Here is a 17,482-nt window from a genome sequence, read left to right on the forward strand (position 1 = left end):
CTCAGCATAAATTAGGAGCCCTCTACATGTGTGAATTCAAAGTACTGTTTCTGAAATACTCCACAAGATGAACGCTTTGCGTTTTTTAAGAAATGAGGGGAGAGCGGAAGGCCCAAAATATCAAGAAGGAGGACGATGCTTTTTCAGCGGCTGGGGCTGGCAGGCTATCACTCCGTATCGGCACTTAAAACAAAAACAGAACACAAAATTAAGAGCCAGGGGATCGCGCAGGCGAACATCCCCACTGCCACCGCCCGGCCCCTCAGGCCTCAGGTCCCCGCCGGGTCGGCGCCCCCACTGCCGGCGCCCCCACTGCCGGCGCCCCGCCCCTCAGGCCTCCGCTCCCCCGCCTCCGGCCGCCCGGCAGTGACCCGCCGGGCTTCCTCCCGACCCGACACCGCCCGCCCGTCCGTCCTCCCTGCCGGGGGCGGGACCCGCCAGCTCCTTCCCGGCCGTGGCCGCCGAGAGCGCAGCGCGCAGGCGCCGGAGCTGAGGCGAGGCGAGGCGAGGGGAGCGGAGCGGAGCGGAGCGGAGCGGAGCGCGGTGGAGCGGAGCGCGGTGGAGGAGTACGAGTCGGGGCGGTTCCACCTCCCCCCGCCAACCGCCGCCGGGCGCCATGCAGGTGCTTCGGGCCCTCCTGACCTTTGCCGTGGTGGCAGCCGGCCGGAGCGAGGCCTCCCGCGGGGAGCAGCCGCCCGCAGGTAACGGGACGGGGGGACGGGATGGGACGGGCGGGCGGGCGGACGGGCGGGCAGGCTTGAGGGGGGGCGGCGGGCCCGGAACTGTCGGAGGCTCCTGGAGCCGTTCGTGACCGGGAGCCGCCGTGGGGCCCCCGGCGCCGCGTCCTTGCCGCCGCCCTCCCCGCCGGGAGATGGAGGGGAAGCGGCGGGTCCCACTTTGCCGGCTGGGGAGCGAGAAGCGGCCGGCCGGCGGGCAGGGAACCGCGTCCCGCTTTGTTCAGCCTCCCCCCGTCCGCCGGGGGCTGTGCCGGGCTGCCCCGCCGGGGCGAGCCGGTGCCGGCAGAGCTGCCTCTCGGCTCTCGGAGTCAAGCCTTGCCGTGGAAGCGACTTACTGACATGCAAATCAGTTCTGGTGACACAGCGCCGTCGGCGCGTGTGGGAGCGTCACTCTGCTGACGGGTGATTGTTACGGGTGTAACCCCTGATGTTACCGCACCTGTAATTAATGGTGACCGTCCTTTACGGTAAGGTGGCTATATCAGCCACAGAATCACGGAAGCGTGTAGGTTGGAAAAGACCTTTAAGATCATCAAGTCCAACCGTTAACCCAGCGCTGCCAAGTTACCACTGAACCATGTCCCTCGGCATCACATCTACATGTCTTTTGAATATCTCCGGGGATGGCGACTCCGCCGCTTCGCTGGGCAGCCTGTTCCAATGCTTGATAACCCTTTCAGTGAAGAAACTTTTCCTAATATCCAATCTAAACCTTGGGCGTTTGTGCATTTTGTCACGTAAAGCGAGATCAGGGGTGGGCCTAGAACAGGCCTGCCTCACTGTGCCTTATAAATGTGTTTGTCAGAAAAAGCAGAGAAACTGGGAATTTCACAGCAAAGAAGGAGAGCGCGCGACCAGGCAGTCCAAACAAGGCACCGGGATCATGACCTTGACCAAGGTGTGGGGGCACCTTTCAGCCGAGCGCTGGTGGGGAGGAGGGGTGGCCTGCCAGCAAAGAACAGAGTTTTGGCTCTGTTTGGGCAGAGTCATTGCAAGTAAATCATGAAAGAAGTACTCAAGTTTGGTTTACAAGTTTCACTTCAGACTGGAACAGCTTATTAAAACCTGAGGCTGCTGTCTAATTGCTCAGGTCAAAAGAGAATGTGTGTTTTGTTTTTAACAATATTGTGAGCTTGATGAAAGGGCTTGAAATAGGAAGTATGTCCACACATTACATAAATGTAGCAGTACTCTCCTGGGCTTTGCCAAAAAAAATCCATTTACCTAAAATGCTGCTTGCAGTTGGTGACAGAAACACTGTTTATGTCTCCAGGCTCCTTGGATTCTGCAACTGCATAGTGCGGTTTCAGTGGGACTTCATGCAGTTTAGATCCATCCCCAGGTGGAATGACTGAACTCAGTTGCCCCTGGGGATGGGCTACACCACTTGGAAGTTTGGAAGACTGTTTAGGTTTACCTGGTGTGGACTAGGAATAGTAAAAATGGTAATCTGCGTGCTGACTTGTCCCTTGGTAGTTTACAACTGGAGTGTCCGGTTTGTTTGACTTGGTGGGTCAGGGAAGCTCCTTTTTTTTCACATTTTAGCTGTAAGGAGGATTGGTATGTTAAATACTGTCTTTCAAGGTTTGACTTCACCCCTTCTAAGGGCATGCTTTTATTGCTAATAAAATATGCTACTTTTACATTGTATTTAGCAATTTTAAGGTAAAAATACAATACCGGTAAATCACTTGTTGTAAAAAAAAAACCTGCTGTAATCCAGCCAAGACCAGCAGAACAGTTAGCTCCGTGTAAGACTACAGTGCAGTGGTGTAGCTGATGTGCCAAGCTGCCTAGAAGCAAAAAGCTCATTTCTCTGCATGTGAGTGCAGCAAACCCTCAGGTGAAAGGAGCAGAATATACTTCTGAGTTAGGTCTCTGGAGACATTCAGAACCTGCCTGGATGCGTTCCTGTGCAACCTGCTCTAGGTGACCCTGCTCTGACAGGGGGGTTGGACTAGATGATCCCCAGAGGTCCGTTCCAGCCCTTACAAGTCTGTGATTCTGTGCTTTGAAAACAAAAGCAGAGCTTTCCTGGTGACTTGCACTCGGGTTGGCCGCAGCCTCTATAACCGTACCCTTCAGAGGCTTCATCATTTAAGCAAAACCCTAGATTTTTAGTGAACAAAAACATGATGAAGGGAATTCTAATAGATATTGATGTGTATTAGCTGAATGAAAATGCTGGTTGCATCTGTAGTGACAGACTAATACCATGTCCTTACTTCATTATTACATTGGTGGAAGCAGACGTGCTGGCTTACAGTGGAAGGATGAAAGTAGAAGGGGAGTTCTGAAGCATGTTTATAATGCTTTCCTTTGCAATGATACATTGATTATTTTTTTTTCTTAAGTCTTAGTAGGGTTTTCAGCATGCCAGTGTACATACCTCAAGGCCCACTGTGTAATGAGGAAATACCTGATCATCTTCGCTAGTAGGACACAGTTTTCCTTAGAAGAGCCAGACAACCGAACAACAGTTGTCTGGATAGCTGAACACCCCCTATGTTTCCTACAGCTGGGTGTGTATCGTGTCTGCATAGGTGGGCCTGTGACTCATCAGAGGAACTGGGCACTTGCTGATGGGAACTCTCAGTCTGCGTTTAAGTATCCTGGAAGAGGAGCTCCCTAGTCAAGATTATCGTAGTAGAAGATTTGGAGGCACTGACAGTAGTTCATGTGCTTCTTGCACATTGAAAGCCAGATTTCCAAGGAGATGTGTGTACTTCATTTTTGCAGCTGACTTTCTGTTGTGTGTGATGATCTTGGTAGTCTTGATTTGTTCTTTTGTGGTTCAGATTATTGGCAGTCATAGCAGTTGTCTGTCCAGCTGCAAAGAAAAATGAATTGCTGATGATAGAAAGTGTTGTATTTAGATATCGTCTATTATAATGACTTCTCAGCTATAACAAAAGGGAAGAATGGTCATAAAATAGATAACACAATATTTAGTTTCTGTTATTACAGCAGTTCTTAAAATGTCTATCTTGTCCAACTTACTGTATTTTTCTGAAGATGATGATCTAGGTCTGCCACTCCTCTTATTACAGCGTACCACCTTGTGGAGATTTTTATCATAAATGATTTTAAAAGCTCCATGGAACAATGTCAAAACTGTGAGCCCTAAGAAAGTAAAAACCTGTTGTAAATAGAAGCTGTAAAAATGCACTAAATACTGTGTATAGTGTTTATTCCTGATTCCTGTGAAATAATTTAAGTTCATTTCACTAAATATTTAAAAAATTAATGGTTTTAAATTTTACCCCTGGTTTATGTACTTCCTTCATTTGTAAATTGAGTGCAGTTTCCTTTTTGAATGTAGGATCTTTTGAGAACTTCTGGTAGAACATTCTGCATGGAATTGCTGTTACATGCACTAATTTAAGCTTGTTTTTAATAACTTTGTTAAGGAAGTACCATCGAGCTATAGGAGCAGCATTACAAGAGACATGCATGTCCTGGGTTTCTTTTGGAGGGATGAATGAAAGCAGCTAAAGGCAAGCACATGCAAACCCTTCCACGTATGCTATGTGGCTGCTGTCACTTAGAAGAAGGCCGGGCGGTTAGCAGGAACAAAATTCTTAAGCACCTTGCTGCTTGGTGTTTGCCGGTCTGTCGAGCTCCCTGCTGAAGCCAGCCTCCCCTCCAGCAGTCTGGCAAGAGCAGGAACTGGGCTGTTTGTCTTTATTGCCTGGCCTGCCAGGAGCGCAGGGTAGAGATGGATGGATTCTAAGCTGGGTGTGCTGCCCCCGCGGCAGTGGATGGAGCCCTCTCTCTGGCAGTCACTTCCCATTTCTCCCCGTGGCACATGCTCGGTGCTCTTGAAGCCTGTGCTGAATGCCGACCCCTTCCTGCTGAAATTCTGTCCTGCAGTTCCTCTAGCTCTCTTCTAGCTCCCAGGTGCCTGTACACTGCTTTAATACAGGCTGATTTTGTTTGATTCAGAACAGATTGAAGTAAGGCTCTAAATGATTAAAGAGGACCATTCTAGAAGGAAATGCAGCTTTTCAGGACCAGATTAAATTCTTTTTATGTGCTATTTTTCACCCTTAGCACAGACTTATTACTCTCTGCATCCATTTTTCAGGGTATTGGCTGCCTTTTTGCCGCCTTTATTTTTTTTCTTTTTTCTTTGTTTTTCCATTCTGCAGAGTCCTGCGGAAGCATTCTCAAGTAGTGCAGATTTATCTGATCTTTTTTTCCCGTGTCTCCCAGTGGTGGTGAAAGCTAAGGAGCATCACTTTTTTGCGTTTGTGAAGTCACCAAAGCTGCTACCCTTCCTGGGTGCAGTTAAAGTGGATACATGAGCTCAGAGGGAGCACAGGGCTGGTGTAAGGAAGGCACACCGTTTTCCCAGTCAGGGTCCCAGAAGGGACTGATCTATTAGCATTGTATCTGTCTGTCTTTTAACAGGCTAAATGACGAGTTACACACTTGGCATGAGTCCACAGCAAAGTTCAAACTGTCGTCCCTCTTGGCCTATTGAAATGGCTTAAAACTGTTTTCCTATGATGTGTCACGTAGGGATTATAAGGATTTGTTTGTTTTTCATGGAAATCCAGAAAAGCAGTAGACTTTCAAAAGATGTTTTTACTTAGTTGGGTTTTTTTTTTTTCCACAGTTTGCCTTTTTAAGCTTTCAACCTGTATTTCAGTGCCTAAATGATGTTTAATAGGCACATGCAAATTGAGTGAACTCTGTGGTTCTTTAAGCCATTGGTGCCTCAGATAGCTGTGCTATAGAGTCTGCATTGTGGACTCATCAGGCCCTGTTTTGTTATAGTATTGCACTTCCAGTTAAATTGCGCTTCCGTGAACAGTCTCTGTGTGTACAGTAATGCCTTGTGGCCTCTGCCAGAATGAGAGAAGGAACTGTGGTGTTGCACAAGATACAAACATCAGTATGCAGGCTGTCTCATTTTTACGTCTCTGAAATGTCCCATTCTCCAGTTCATTGATTTAAGTTTTGCTGTTGGACAACGCATTGCTGAGGCTCAATGAACAGGCAGGGCATCAACATATATTAAAAAAACAACCAAGTCCTTCTGTATATGCTTTAAAAATAGATTTTATTGAATATATAGCTGCTCCAAGCTTGTGTTTCACGAGTGCTTTCCATAGGTAGTATTGTTCAGGAGCATTTACATAGTGAACAACATAGTCTAATTTCAAGCAGTATACAAATCTTTCTCAGTTTGCGTGTGTCTGACCCTGCTGAGATTGTGGAAGATGTGCAGTGGGGTGTTTTTGACCTGGGGAAGTGAATGTACAAAACAAGACAAGTTAGACTTGTCTTGTAGGTACAAGCAAGCATTTTCTGGTTTGATGGATGCTTTTGAAGCAGAACTGTATCATACATTGTGTGCAACTAGTGGATTATTTCTGTGAGTTATCTTCCTTAGTCTTAGAAGATGCAACTAGGTGCAGTTGTTCCTGTTACTTTGAAAAAAACACCCTTATTTCTTATCAGCCTGAAACCAAGCAGCAGATATTTGCAGTAAAAAAAGTGTCTTTTGGTGACATTTGGTTTTTAATTTCCTCCCACGTGTATTTCCTTCCTGTCTGCTATGCAAGTTTGCTGGAGATGTGAATGTTTCCAAAACTTAAATACATTTGTTAAGGTAATTGCACATTGAGAACATATTTGATTATAGATATACATACACACCACACTAGTCGCACCTGCTGTGGTCTTAGCCACCAGTATGGGAGCTATAGTTGGTCTGGATTGTTTGTATTTGACCAAATAACTCAGAAATGTGAATATTTATGTATGTTGGTTACAAACCCGTGCAGGCATGAGTCTGCTGAGATAAACTGTGCAGTTGCATTCCCATGTCTGTTCTCTATTAAATGCTTAACTTCTAGGTCCCCTGTGGTCATGCTTGTGTTTGCTTTTACCCCTACCTTACTCCTACCTTTGCTTTCCAACATTCCAGTTCTTTATCCTCAAAATCATTAGCATGCTTAATTTCCTCTAGCACTCTTAAAAAAAGTTAAACCTGACTGGCCTGCCTTTGTCTTTTATTCCTTTATTCTGTGGACATAGAACTGCTGTCTAAAGTTCCTCTTATGTTGTTCCACAACACACATACACAGTTCAATTCCTGTGGAAAAAATTCTTGCTGATATCTCTGTTGCCTTTCTGGCAGCCAGGATTGCGGCCTGACAAGGCAGGGTGAATGGAGCAAACTGCAGATGGAAATCACTGCATTTGAACTGGAGGCGAACTAGAACTTGATAAAGTCCTGTATCGTACATCACGACATGATTTGCTGATCAATTTTCTTCTCACTTTTTCCACGCGTAGTTTCTCACTGTTAGAATTTGCACCTTGAGTGTTGCTGCATTTATGTTTATTATAAATTAGAAGGTTTATGTTTAAAATTGCAGCACTAGCCACTATCATCTTCCTCCAGTTGTGCCTGCTGAACAATGCAGAACAGGGTATAACATGTTTAAAAAATGAATGCTTCATTATGGGTTAAGTAAAACAGCATTCACATACAGTATTACGGCATTTTAACTGGCAAGATGCAGAACTAACATCTGTGAAGATCAGATGTTAGCACTTTGAAAATCTGCAATTTTCTCTGCGGTCTGTAGTCTTGATGCTGGAATGAATTGAGGCTGGGGTGTCTCAAGGCTCTGTCTCTGCGCTGTCTGGAGGAGAAACCATTAGAAGTCAGATAGACAGCCTGAGTCAAGGGGCTGCGAGCTGGACAATTAAGACCATTTGATTGATTGGGGAGGGGCATGCAGGGGACATAACAAACCTGAAAAAAAGGGACTAGAATTGTCTGACCAAGGCATTAAAAGTAAACTTTCCATGGGTGATTGCAAGCTAATCTATTTTCCGTGCCCGTTTTGAGGACCTTCGGTCTGAACTGTTGCAATGCTGAGCACTCGCTTCTGCATCTTAAGCTGCTGTCACTTGCGCTAAGTTTCTGTGTATTATTACTAAATGACCGGAAGAGTGAGGTCCTTGGCCACTGTCCTGGTTCCGGCGGGGATAGGGTTAGTTTTCCCTGGTATCCCATGCCATGTGAGCCATGCCCGCCCTCAGCTGCCGGGGGAGGGGGCAGGAAGTCGCCGCTGGGAGCGGGCGGGGGCGTCCCGGGTCCGGGCGGGGAGCGGCGGTTCTGTAATCGTGTTTGTATACGCCTCTGTCCGTGTTAGTGGTGTTGTTTGCCTGTTCCCTTTGCTGTGCTGTTAAACTGCCTTTGTCTCAACCCAAGAGTCTTGCCTTTTCTTCTGATTCTGCCTGTATCGGGAAGGCCCGAGCGAGCGGCACGTGGCTCTTTGTTGCCGTCTGAGGCGAAACCACGACAGTCACTCAAATTGATTAGGCAAGGTTCGAAGGTAGATCTAGTCTTCCATTAAAACAATCAGTGTAATTAGAGAAGGGAGATGATCTTTCAGGCTTTCTTTGGCTTTAAAGTAGAACCAGCAAACCTCAAAAATAAACACAAGCTGAGAACAATTTACGTTTTACTTTAGTACATATCAGTTAGACCACTTGAGAGACAAGATGTCTGGTGACAAGAATAAGGGAAGTGGTAGAAGGAGTAAAACATGTCATCCCTTAGAAAAAGAGAGGGAGATAATTCTTGGCCTGTGAAACATGGGGAGGTTAATGGGGTGAGAAGAGGTGTGCTATAAACCTATTTCTTTACTGACTTTTTTTTGTAAGTAGAGTTATGACTTTTAGCTTCTCAGCTCATGCTGAAAGGTGTCCTTTAGGTCTGTCTTGAGGATATGGAGTGAAAGATCAGAGAGGGGGATAGTCTTTGACTAACTTGATCACTGAAAGCGAAGTTGTTAAAAGTGAGGACGAAAAGGATGAGCTGACGGCACGTGTAAACTCGTTCCTCTAAGTGATCAAGGCAAACTTGTAGTGCAGTCAGAGATCTTGACGTGTTTGGTGGTGACGTTCCTCATGGCTGGTAAAGTGGTTTATATGGGGGTATAGTTTGTGAGGGCAGTTGTCTTTTTGTAAGGAAAGCTTGTTTCCTGCTAGTTCCTTTGTAGTCTCAGAACTGGAGCACATTAAAAGTCATCTCTGGATGGAAGAGCGAAGGATTAGGTTGAGTAGTCTTTCATGGAGCTATGGAGGATTGACTAGAACTAAAAAGAATCTACTTAGTGGGTCACTCAGCATTCACAACTACTTCAGAGCATTACATTTCCGTGCCACTCTTCTCCCAATTTATACTTGTGCCCAGCATTACTCCATCCCAGGTGCAGAATCCAGCGTTTGGACTTGTTAAATTTCATCCCGTTAATCATTGCCCAGTGTTCCAGTCTATTTAGATCCCTCTGCAAGGCCTTCAGAGAGTCAACGGCACCTCACAGTTTAGTATCATTGGCAAATTTGCTAATGGTGCATTCAACTCCTGCATCCAGATCATTGGTAAAAATACTGAACAGAACAGACCCTGGAATTGAGCCCGGAGGAACACCGCTGGTGACCGGTTGCCACCCAGGTGCACCCCCATTCACTACAACCCTTGGAGCCCTGCCATTCAGGCAGTTCTTCACCCAGAGCACCAGGTACTTGCTGCCTTCACAGTTGGACAATTTTTCCTGAAGAGTGGTGTGAGGGACAGTATCAAAAGCCTTACTAAAATTTAGAAAAACTACATCCACCACCTTCCCTTCATCCACTCGGTGGGTGACCATATCGTAGAAGGATATTAAATTAAACAGGACTTTCCCTTTGTGAACCCATGTTGACTGTGCCTGTATTGTATTGATACAATATTGATTGTATTGTTCTTTAAATGTCTTTCAGTAGCACCCGGTATGGTCTTCTCCCTAATTTTTTCAGGTACTGAGGTTAGACTAACAGGTCTGTAGTTTCCTGGGTCTTCCCTCGTGGCTGCCTTGGAAACTGGAATAGTCTTGGCTAGCTTCCAGTCAGCAGGGACCTCCCTAGACCTTTGTTAGGTGATCAAGAGAGGTCCTACTGTAACACCTGCTATCTCCTTCAGAAGTGCTCTGGCGTGAATCCCATCAGACCCCATGAACTTGTGAACATTCAGCTGATACAGCTGTCCCCTTACAATTTCAGTGTCCATAAATAGTAGGTCACTGATCTGGCACTTGGGGTCCACTTGGGGCCTGGGACAGACCAGGTGTACCAAGGTCTATCAGTACTAGGCAAAAAAACTCCATTGAATGCCACTGCTTTTTCTTCATCCCGATTAGTCAGGTGACTGTCTTCAACAAGTACTGGTCCAATGTTTTCCTTAGCCCTCCACTTGCTATTAACATATTTTAAAAAGCTGCTCTTGTTATCTGAAATGGCACTGTCTAGTTTCAACTTTAGTTCAGCTTTGGCCTTTTGTGTCTTCTCCCTGCAAACCATGACTCTCTAATCTTCCTGTGAAGCCTGACCTTGCTTCCAGATACCATACAATTTCTCTTACCTCCCGAGCTCCACAAGGAGTTCCCTGTTCAGCCACACCGGTATGTGCTGCTTGCTTAACTTATGCCACCATGGGATTGCCTGCTCCTGTGCTGCTTAAAAGCTGGCCAGCGTTCATGGGTCCCTAAGCCCTTACAAGCAGATTCCCGGGGGACAGTGCTAAGTAGCTCCCTGAGTAGCTTAAAGTTTGTGTTCTTGAAATCCAGGATAGCAACCCTATCTATGTCCAAAATAAAACAAAAATGTGGAGATGGAAGGAAGAATGAGGGAGGAGAAAGCAGAGTGGTATATAATTGCATAATTAAAAGCCATGAAGCTTCTAGTGGCTGTTCAAATATGTTCTGGGATTTCATTTTCCACTCTTTTGTTAAGCATAGTTTTATTTGTATAATAGTACATAAAAGTAAAATTTTGTAAGACTACACCATGCCTTAAAACTATTTGAAGTAACATTTGTGTGCTTTGACACCTCTTCGGTCAACTTGTCACCTTTTTTTCTTGTGGTTGAGAATGTGATGATTGTGTTCTTTTTCCAATAACTGAAATACCACTTTTGTACATATTAAACGTAACTAAACCACAGCACCGTTTGCAGAGTGATGTATGTTACGTGTGTCAAGTCTTCGTGGTTAATAGTGTATCTCAGCCGGTGTTACTTTCTGCAGAGTGTTATCTTTGTGGTCTTGTTCTCAAGATGTGAAAATTGTTTCCTTTCCCTCAATGTATCACAGATTGAAGTTGCAGCACTTGCTTTGTGAACAAGCAGTAGTCTAGAGCAGGTCAAATATGGGTTCTGTCACAAAAATTATATTAATAGAATATTAAGGATCCAAACCAGTCATTGAGAAGTTGAGTAGCAGCAATTAAAATCAAATTGGTTGAGTGTCCTTTTTCTTCTCTTGAATGCCATGTGACAGCCCTTCAATAGTTATAGGATCATGTAACTTTCCTTCCCCTGCAGCTGCTCACCCAATATTACTGTCACCGTCGGTGCTTAGGATAGAAGCTTGCTGTATGAGGAAACTATCGATGCTGCTTTTTGTTTTTGCATTGCTTACTACGCTACCTCTGATATTGTTTATTAAATGTCCTTTGAATGCTTTCCTGTATATAAAACTACATTACAGCTTCGGTGTTTGAATTCCTTACAAATTTTAGTAATTTATTATTATCATCACAGCTTTCTAAAAATACTGCTGGAGTGGTAAAATGGGATTGTCAGAAATTCATGTGTAATCCAGGCTTTTCCAAGCAGGCCTGTTTTCTTTTGCAAGGCTGAGTCAGGAGACAGTAGGATTCAGTAGGACTCACCTGGAGCACAGACCCTAATACTGCAGGTTTGGTATCCTTCCAGCCCCCCTTCGGTTTCTGAAGAGCAAGAGAAATCTACAGGAGCTGGACTAATCTCCTCTAACTTTAGTAAATTCATACTATCTGTCTTGCTGCTATATCTGTATAATACCAACATAGGGATATAATCATCACAGCTTATGAACCTGATATGGGCATGGGTTAGTAAACAGGAAGAAAGCTGTCTCTATAGGAGAGAAGAATAACAGAACAGCTTGCAGGGCTCCTGTGTCCATACTGGTGACAAACTAGTCCATTTGGAGGGCAGTATTTATGATTTTTATGTCTGTCTTTTCCTGTCATTTCTAGCTTGTTGTCTTTTCCTGATAACCTAGAAATATATTTGGCTGTTCTTAAGTTTGACTAAGTCTGTTTATCAAAATGCAATTGTTCTATTTCTTCTAGTGCCTTCACCAACAGGGATCCAAGTAACATCGGAAAATTTCAAAACTACCTTGCATTGGCAGTATCCATCTACGTCTGAAACTCCTCACTTTATTGTGGAAATCAAACCTTACAAGTAAGTTCTTATTCTTTTGTCATTTCCTGTACCTGATATTCTTAGAAGCATATAAAAGCAGTCAGTCCATGCTAAATGCTTTGTTTCTACGTGGTGAAGTCATGTAGGGTGAAAGTTGCCTAAGTATAAATTAAGGCAAAACTTGTCAAATAACAGGATGGTTAAGGTTGTCAGGGACCTCTGGAGGTCATCTGGTCCAACCCCCCTGCTCAAGTAGGTTCACCTAGAGCTGGTTGCCCAGGATCATGTCCAGATGGCTTTTGAATATCTCCAGGGATGGAGACTCCACAGCCTCCCTGGGCAACACGTGCCAGTGCTTGGTCACCCTCACAGATGTTTTGTCACAGGCAGTTGTGGTGGGTTGACCCTGTCTGGATGCCAGGTGCCCACCAAAGCCACTCTATCACTCCCCTCAGCTGGACAGGGGAAAGGGGAATAGTGGTTGTGGTCAGTTCATCACATGTTGTTTCTGCTGCTCCTTCTTCCTCAGTGGAAGGACCCCTCACACTCTTCAGCTCCTCACACATGCTCCAGCATGGAGTCCCTTCCACGGGGTGAAGTCTTCCAGGAGCAAACTGCTCCAGCGTGGGTCCCCCATGGGTCACAAGTCCTGCCAGCAAACCTGCTCCAGCATGGGTTCCTCTGTCCACTGGGCCACACGTCCTGCCAGGATTCCGCTCCATTGCGGGCTTCCTATAGGGTCGCAGCCTCCTTCCGGCATCCACCTGCGCCAGTGTAGGATCCTCCATAGGCTGCAGGTGGATATCTGCTCCACCGTAGACCTCCATGGGCTGCAGGAGAATCTCTGTTCTGGTGCCTAGAGCACTGCCTCCTGCTCCTTCTTCACTGAACTTGGTGTCTGCAGAGTTGTTTCTTTCGTATTCTTACTCTTCTCTCTGGCTGCAATTACACAGGTTTTGGGTTTTTTTTTCCCCCTTCTTAAATATGTTATTACAGAGGTGCTACCGCTGTCACTGAGTGGCTCAGCCTTGGCCAGTGGTGCGTCTGTCTTGGAACTGGCTGGCATTGGCTCTGTCAGACATAAGGAAGCTTCTAGCATCTTCTCACAGAAGCCACCCCTATAGCTCCTCCTGCTACCAAAACCTTGCCACACAAGCCCAGTACAGCAGTGTATTGTACAATATTGTGCAATTGAAATTGTAATAACTATTACTTGATCTGTTTTACAGTCTGGGTTCCTATAAGATCGTCTCAACTTGTGTGAACATTTCGGCTCATTTTTGTGATGTCTCAAGGGAAATAGATGATCCTTTTGCCTCTCACTGGCTTCGAGTTAAAGCTGTTGTTGGGTCACAACAGTCTGACTATGTTGAGACAGATGAGTTTATTTTGCAAAAGCGTGGTAAGTTCTATCATAAACTAAACCTTGTAGTTTTTTCCCAAAATTTAAAAAGTTAGTAATTATCCTTTTTGCAGTAGTATTGTGTTTCATTTGGGAATATTATAAAGTCAGGACTCCAAGATGAAATGAAGCATGATGGTTGTTCAGTAGGAATGTCTGTAGTTCTGCCTCAGTAGGGACTTGTTAGCCCTGTCACTGTGGTACCTGAACATTTTTTTCAAAACTTTTAAAGGCAAGTTTAAAACGCTGATGGTGCACTCTGCGCATCCTTTCCATATTCTTGCCTGGTGTCTTAGACATCAGTTTAAGGTAGGAGACTGCCACTGGAAGCTGTGGACCTTATACTTCCACCTACTGACAGCTTTGGGTGTCTAGATACTGTGTAGAAGCTATGGAAGTCTGCTGCAGCTGGATAACTAACAGTTACTTGTTCTTTGTATAAATCCTTTGGGCTCTCAGGAGAAATCAGTTTTTCACATCAATGTTGTAAAAGGAAATTGCGTGTCTAGACTCCAGGCCAGCCCTGAGCATTGCGTGGGCAGTGCAAAGCAGGCACAACAGAGTCAGGAAAGACCGAGACACTTCCTCTTGTACTTGCTCCAGTCTCAACATATAGCTTTCAGGCAGGACATTGCCCATGAGATTCTCCCTGACTTGGGCTATGCTTTAGATAGAGCTGGATTTCTGCATTGCTGGAGCTGAAGAAGTGGAGTCCCTCTTTGTTTTCCACTATGATTCCCTCCCCACCCAATACGCCCATGAGTTGTAATCAGTGGCTGGTTTCTAGTGTTTGACAAAGGGGCAGAAGCCATGGTAATGATGCTGAGTTTGACAGTTTGCGGAAGATTGGCATCCATGTATGGAGGAGGGAGACAAAATCATTGTCCCATTGAACAAGAAACTTGTATGTTCAGTCAGATCATTCGATGCCATTGCCATGGGAAATCAGGCTTCCAAAGTACTGTTGCTCAAGATAACGATTTATTTTGATTTTTCAGATAGCCTTTGTTTCAGTACAGTATCGTTTTTATCTGAGTGCAATTTATGGTGGGATCTAGTCAGCAGTATTTTGTGTTCTGTTCTTGTTCACATATATATGTTTAATTGCTTTGTTAGTTTTTTCTTTTGTCAGTGAACTGAATTTTTATAGCTTATGTATAGGAAAGTTGGATTGCTTAACAGTGAAATTCTGCACGGACAATCTCTGTCTCCATTTTAGAAGCATATTCATGAATGTATCCAAATGCCTCTGTCACTTCTAAGTCTCGCAGCTGTGCAATATTAACACCAGTGAAATAAACGTGTCATTCTTCTCAAATCTCCGATGAACTTTGGAAAGCTAACAATAGAGAGCATATGTTATGTTAAAAGCTTTGGCCTAATTGCAAAGGTGCGATATGTTGCAGGAAAAATAGGACCACCAAAACTAAATCTCTCAAGGCACGGTGATAAAATCATGGTTGATGTTTACCATCCTGCATTCCCATCTGTGGAGCTTCTTCCTTGGATGGAAGAAACTTACTTACAGCTCAAGTACATGGTGACTTTTTGGGATAAGAAAAATCAGGTAAGTTCCAAAGTGAAAACTTCAAATTAAAAATTCTTGTTTACCTTAAACGCATAAACAAGGGGTTCACTCCTGTGACACGCAGAGCCAACAGATAGCAAGAAAATAGTTGAACATAACATAGGACTACTGAAGCCCTAAAATGTCAAGTGCGTCACAGTGAGATACGTGACTGGAAGGTCTGAGTTTTAGTTGTCCAAATGGATGTTTATAACAAAAATGAGATTACTGCATTAGCTGTAAACAAGATAGAGTTACATGATAACTGTGCTATTGTTTCTAAATACATGCTGAAACTTTACTTGTGCCCCTTTTACTTGTCTAGATAGACCTTTCATTTAAGAAGGTTACATTTCAAGATATTGATACCACTTTATTTAACAACCATGGAAGGTGAACTTGAGGAAAATAATAGTAGGTGTGTTTATTTACAGTTACTTTTTCATATGCATCCATGTACAAGTTTTGTAAGTGAACTAGGAATGCAAATATAGTCTATGAGCAGCACAAACTTTAGCTGCAAGCACCATGGTCTGATCAAGTATAACATCGTAAGGTAGCTCATAAGCTGATAGCTGAAGTTCGCATCACATTTGTAAGGCATATAGATGATGTAGGAGCCACATCTAATAGTATTTTAACAGTTTTGGAAGTGTTGGAAGGTACTGTAACATTTATGTTGTTGTATTGAGTCAAATGATATAATGTGACTTTCATTTTTTGCAGAGTAAGGAAGTGTTCCCTGGAGATAACTGTACGATGTATAAATGTAGCCTCAACATCCCAATTACTGCTCCAGGTTCCACTTACTGTGTTTCAGCAAAGGGAAGTTTCTACGACGATCTGATGTTTGGCGCCCCATCAGAAGAAAACTGCATTTATGTTCCTCTCAAGCAGACATTGAGTAAGAGGATTCTAAAACTTTAATAAGAACATACTGACTCTGACGAGAGATCTCTTCTAGCTAAGTATTCAAGTTCTGATATAGCCATGGGAGGACTTGGATGTCTGTGGGAGAATACAAAAAAAAGGGAAAGCATAGTCATTCTTTTGCAAATGCACTTTCACAGTTCTAAAGACCTTTAAAGATCATGTATTATTTTCAAGTAATCCTGACTCTTTTGGGGTGCTTTTCATGCTTCATTGGTATTAAATTAAAGAGAACAAAGGCAGCTAGTGACCCGACTTTATATCTCTGATGACCTCTTACAAACTTCTTAATGTTACTTCATTATAGCCCAAAACTTCACTAGAGAAAAGAGAGAAAATAGCTAGAAGCAGTTGTGTGTGTTCTTTTGTGCACAAGTGCAGTGGTATGATTGAGGGGGAGGACATTAAGGAGAGTCAGACTAGTGGAATCTTACAAGTAATGGTTAACAATTCTATGTTTTGGAAGATTTTAATTTTATTATACATAGACTATGTGTAATTATTCTGTCAGTTCATATGCTATCTCATAGAAAACATACAAATCATTTCATCCCCGTCTGTCATCTCTAAGGAACAAAAAAATCAGTTATACAATTCCTTACCTCTATAAAAACATCATTGTGTTTATGTAAGTTGAAAATCTTCTATATTCTAATTTTTATTTACTTGATATAATGCTTTATAAATTAAGTTTTCTTGAGTGAAAAAAGGTGATAAACTGACAAATTCACACATTACAGCTAAGTATTCTGAGCTCTTACAGTTTTTGGAGTTATTCTAAATGATATAGCAGTGGTTTATTTTTCCAAACTTCCTAACAGATTTTGCTCTAACTTTTTAGGCACACAATATATCTTCATTCCATGTGTTGTTGTTATTCTGAGCCTGAGTATAATGTTGACAGTATGTTGTGGCTGCAAGAAACTAAGGAAGAAGAACATAAAGCTGCCTAAGTCTTTGGTAAGTTCAGGCTTCTTATCTGTGTCAGATTTTTAATATCCAACTAGGTGACTTTTATAACTATAACATCTTTATGCCTGTCTCTTTTTTAAATTTTTTTATTTTTTACCATGGTCTCATAGATGTTTAGGTTTTATACCAGTCTAATATTCTGACAGCCTCGGCAAACAGACGCCTTGTATTTGTTTTAGGACTAGACTTCAATGTCTTTTTAACTGAAGTAGCAGTAGTTGGTCTAGTTTGAAAGCTTAGTTCTTAAAAACTCAATGTGTGTGTCCAGAGACAGATTTGTATTCATTCTAGTAGCAGAGACACAGAATCACTGAGGTTAGAAGAGACTTTTTGAGATCATCTAGTCCAACCCTTTTTGCTCAAATGAGGTCAGCGTTAGCAGGTTGCTTGGGACTTTATCCAGTTGGGTTTTGAATGCCTCCAAGGAAGGAGATTCCACAACTAGTCTGGGAAACTTTTTCCAGTGTTTAATCACCCTCACACTAAAAATTATTTTCTTAGATTCAGATAAAATTCCAAATGTTTCAGTTTGTGCCCATTTCCTTTTGTCCTGTCACTGGGCACCTCTAAGATTCCATCATTACATGGTAATACTGTGATACTGCTAAGGGCTA

General features: G+C 43.7%; 1 protein-coding gene across 3 annotated transcripts in view; it reads left to right on the forward strand.

The window, feature by feature from the left end:
* Nucleotides 1-406: 406 nt before the first annotated feature.
* The window catches only part of IFNGR1 (interferon gamma receptor 1), a 29,991-nt gene continuing 12,915 nt past the window's right edge, over nucleotides 407-17,482 (forward strand). Inside the window, exons 1-7 of one of the 3 annotated variants that reach the window (XM_074580615.1) lie at nucleotides 407-515; nucleotides 546-701; nucleotides 11,922-12,036; nucleotides 13,227-13,399; nucleotides 14,806-14,966; nucleotides 15,693-15,870; nucleotides 16,738-16,856. In XM_074580615.1, the coding sequence (XP_074436716.1) occupies nucleotides 617-701; nucleotides 11,922-12,036; nucleotides 13,227-13,399; nucleotides 14,806-14,966; nucleotides 15,693-15,870; nucleotides 16,738-16,856 (831 nt within the window). In that variant the 5' untranslated portion in view covers nucleotides 407-515; nucleotides 546-616. Of the gene's footprint in view, nucleotides 702-11,921; nucleotides 12,037-13,226; nucleotides 13,400-14,805; nucleotides 14,967-15,692; nucleotides 15,871-16,737; nucleotides 16,857-17,482 lie in introns of all 3 variants that reach the window. The other 2 variants (XM_074580614.1, XM_074580616.1) reach the window with 2 other exon arrangements.

Source organism: Larus michahellis, chromosome 3, assembly GCF_964199755.1.
Source record: "Larus michahellis chromosome 3, bLarMic1.1, whole genome shotgun sequence".
In the NCBI taxonomy this organism is placed as follows: Eukaryota; Metazoa; Chordata; class Aves; order Charadriiformes; family Laridae; genus Larus; species Larus michahellis.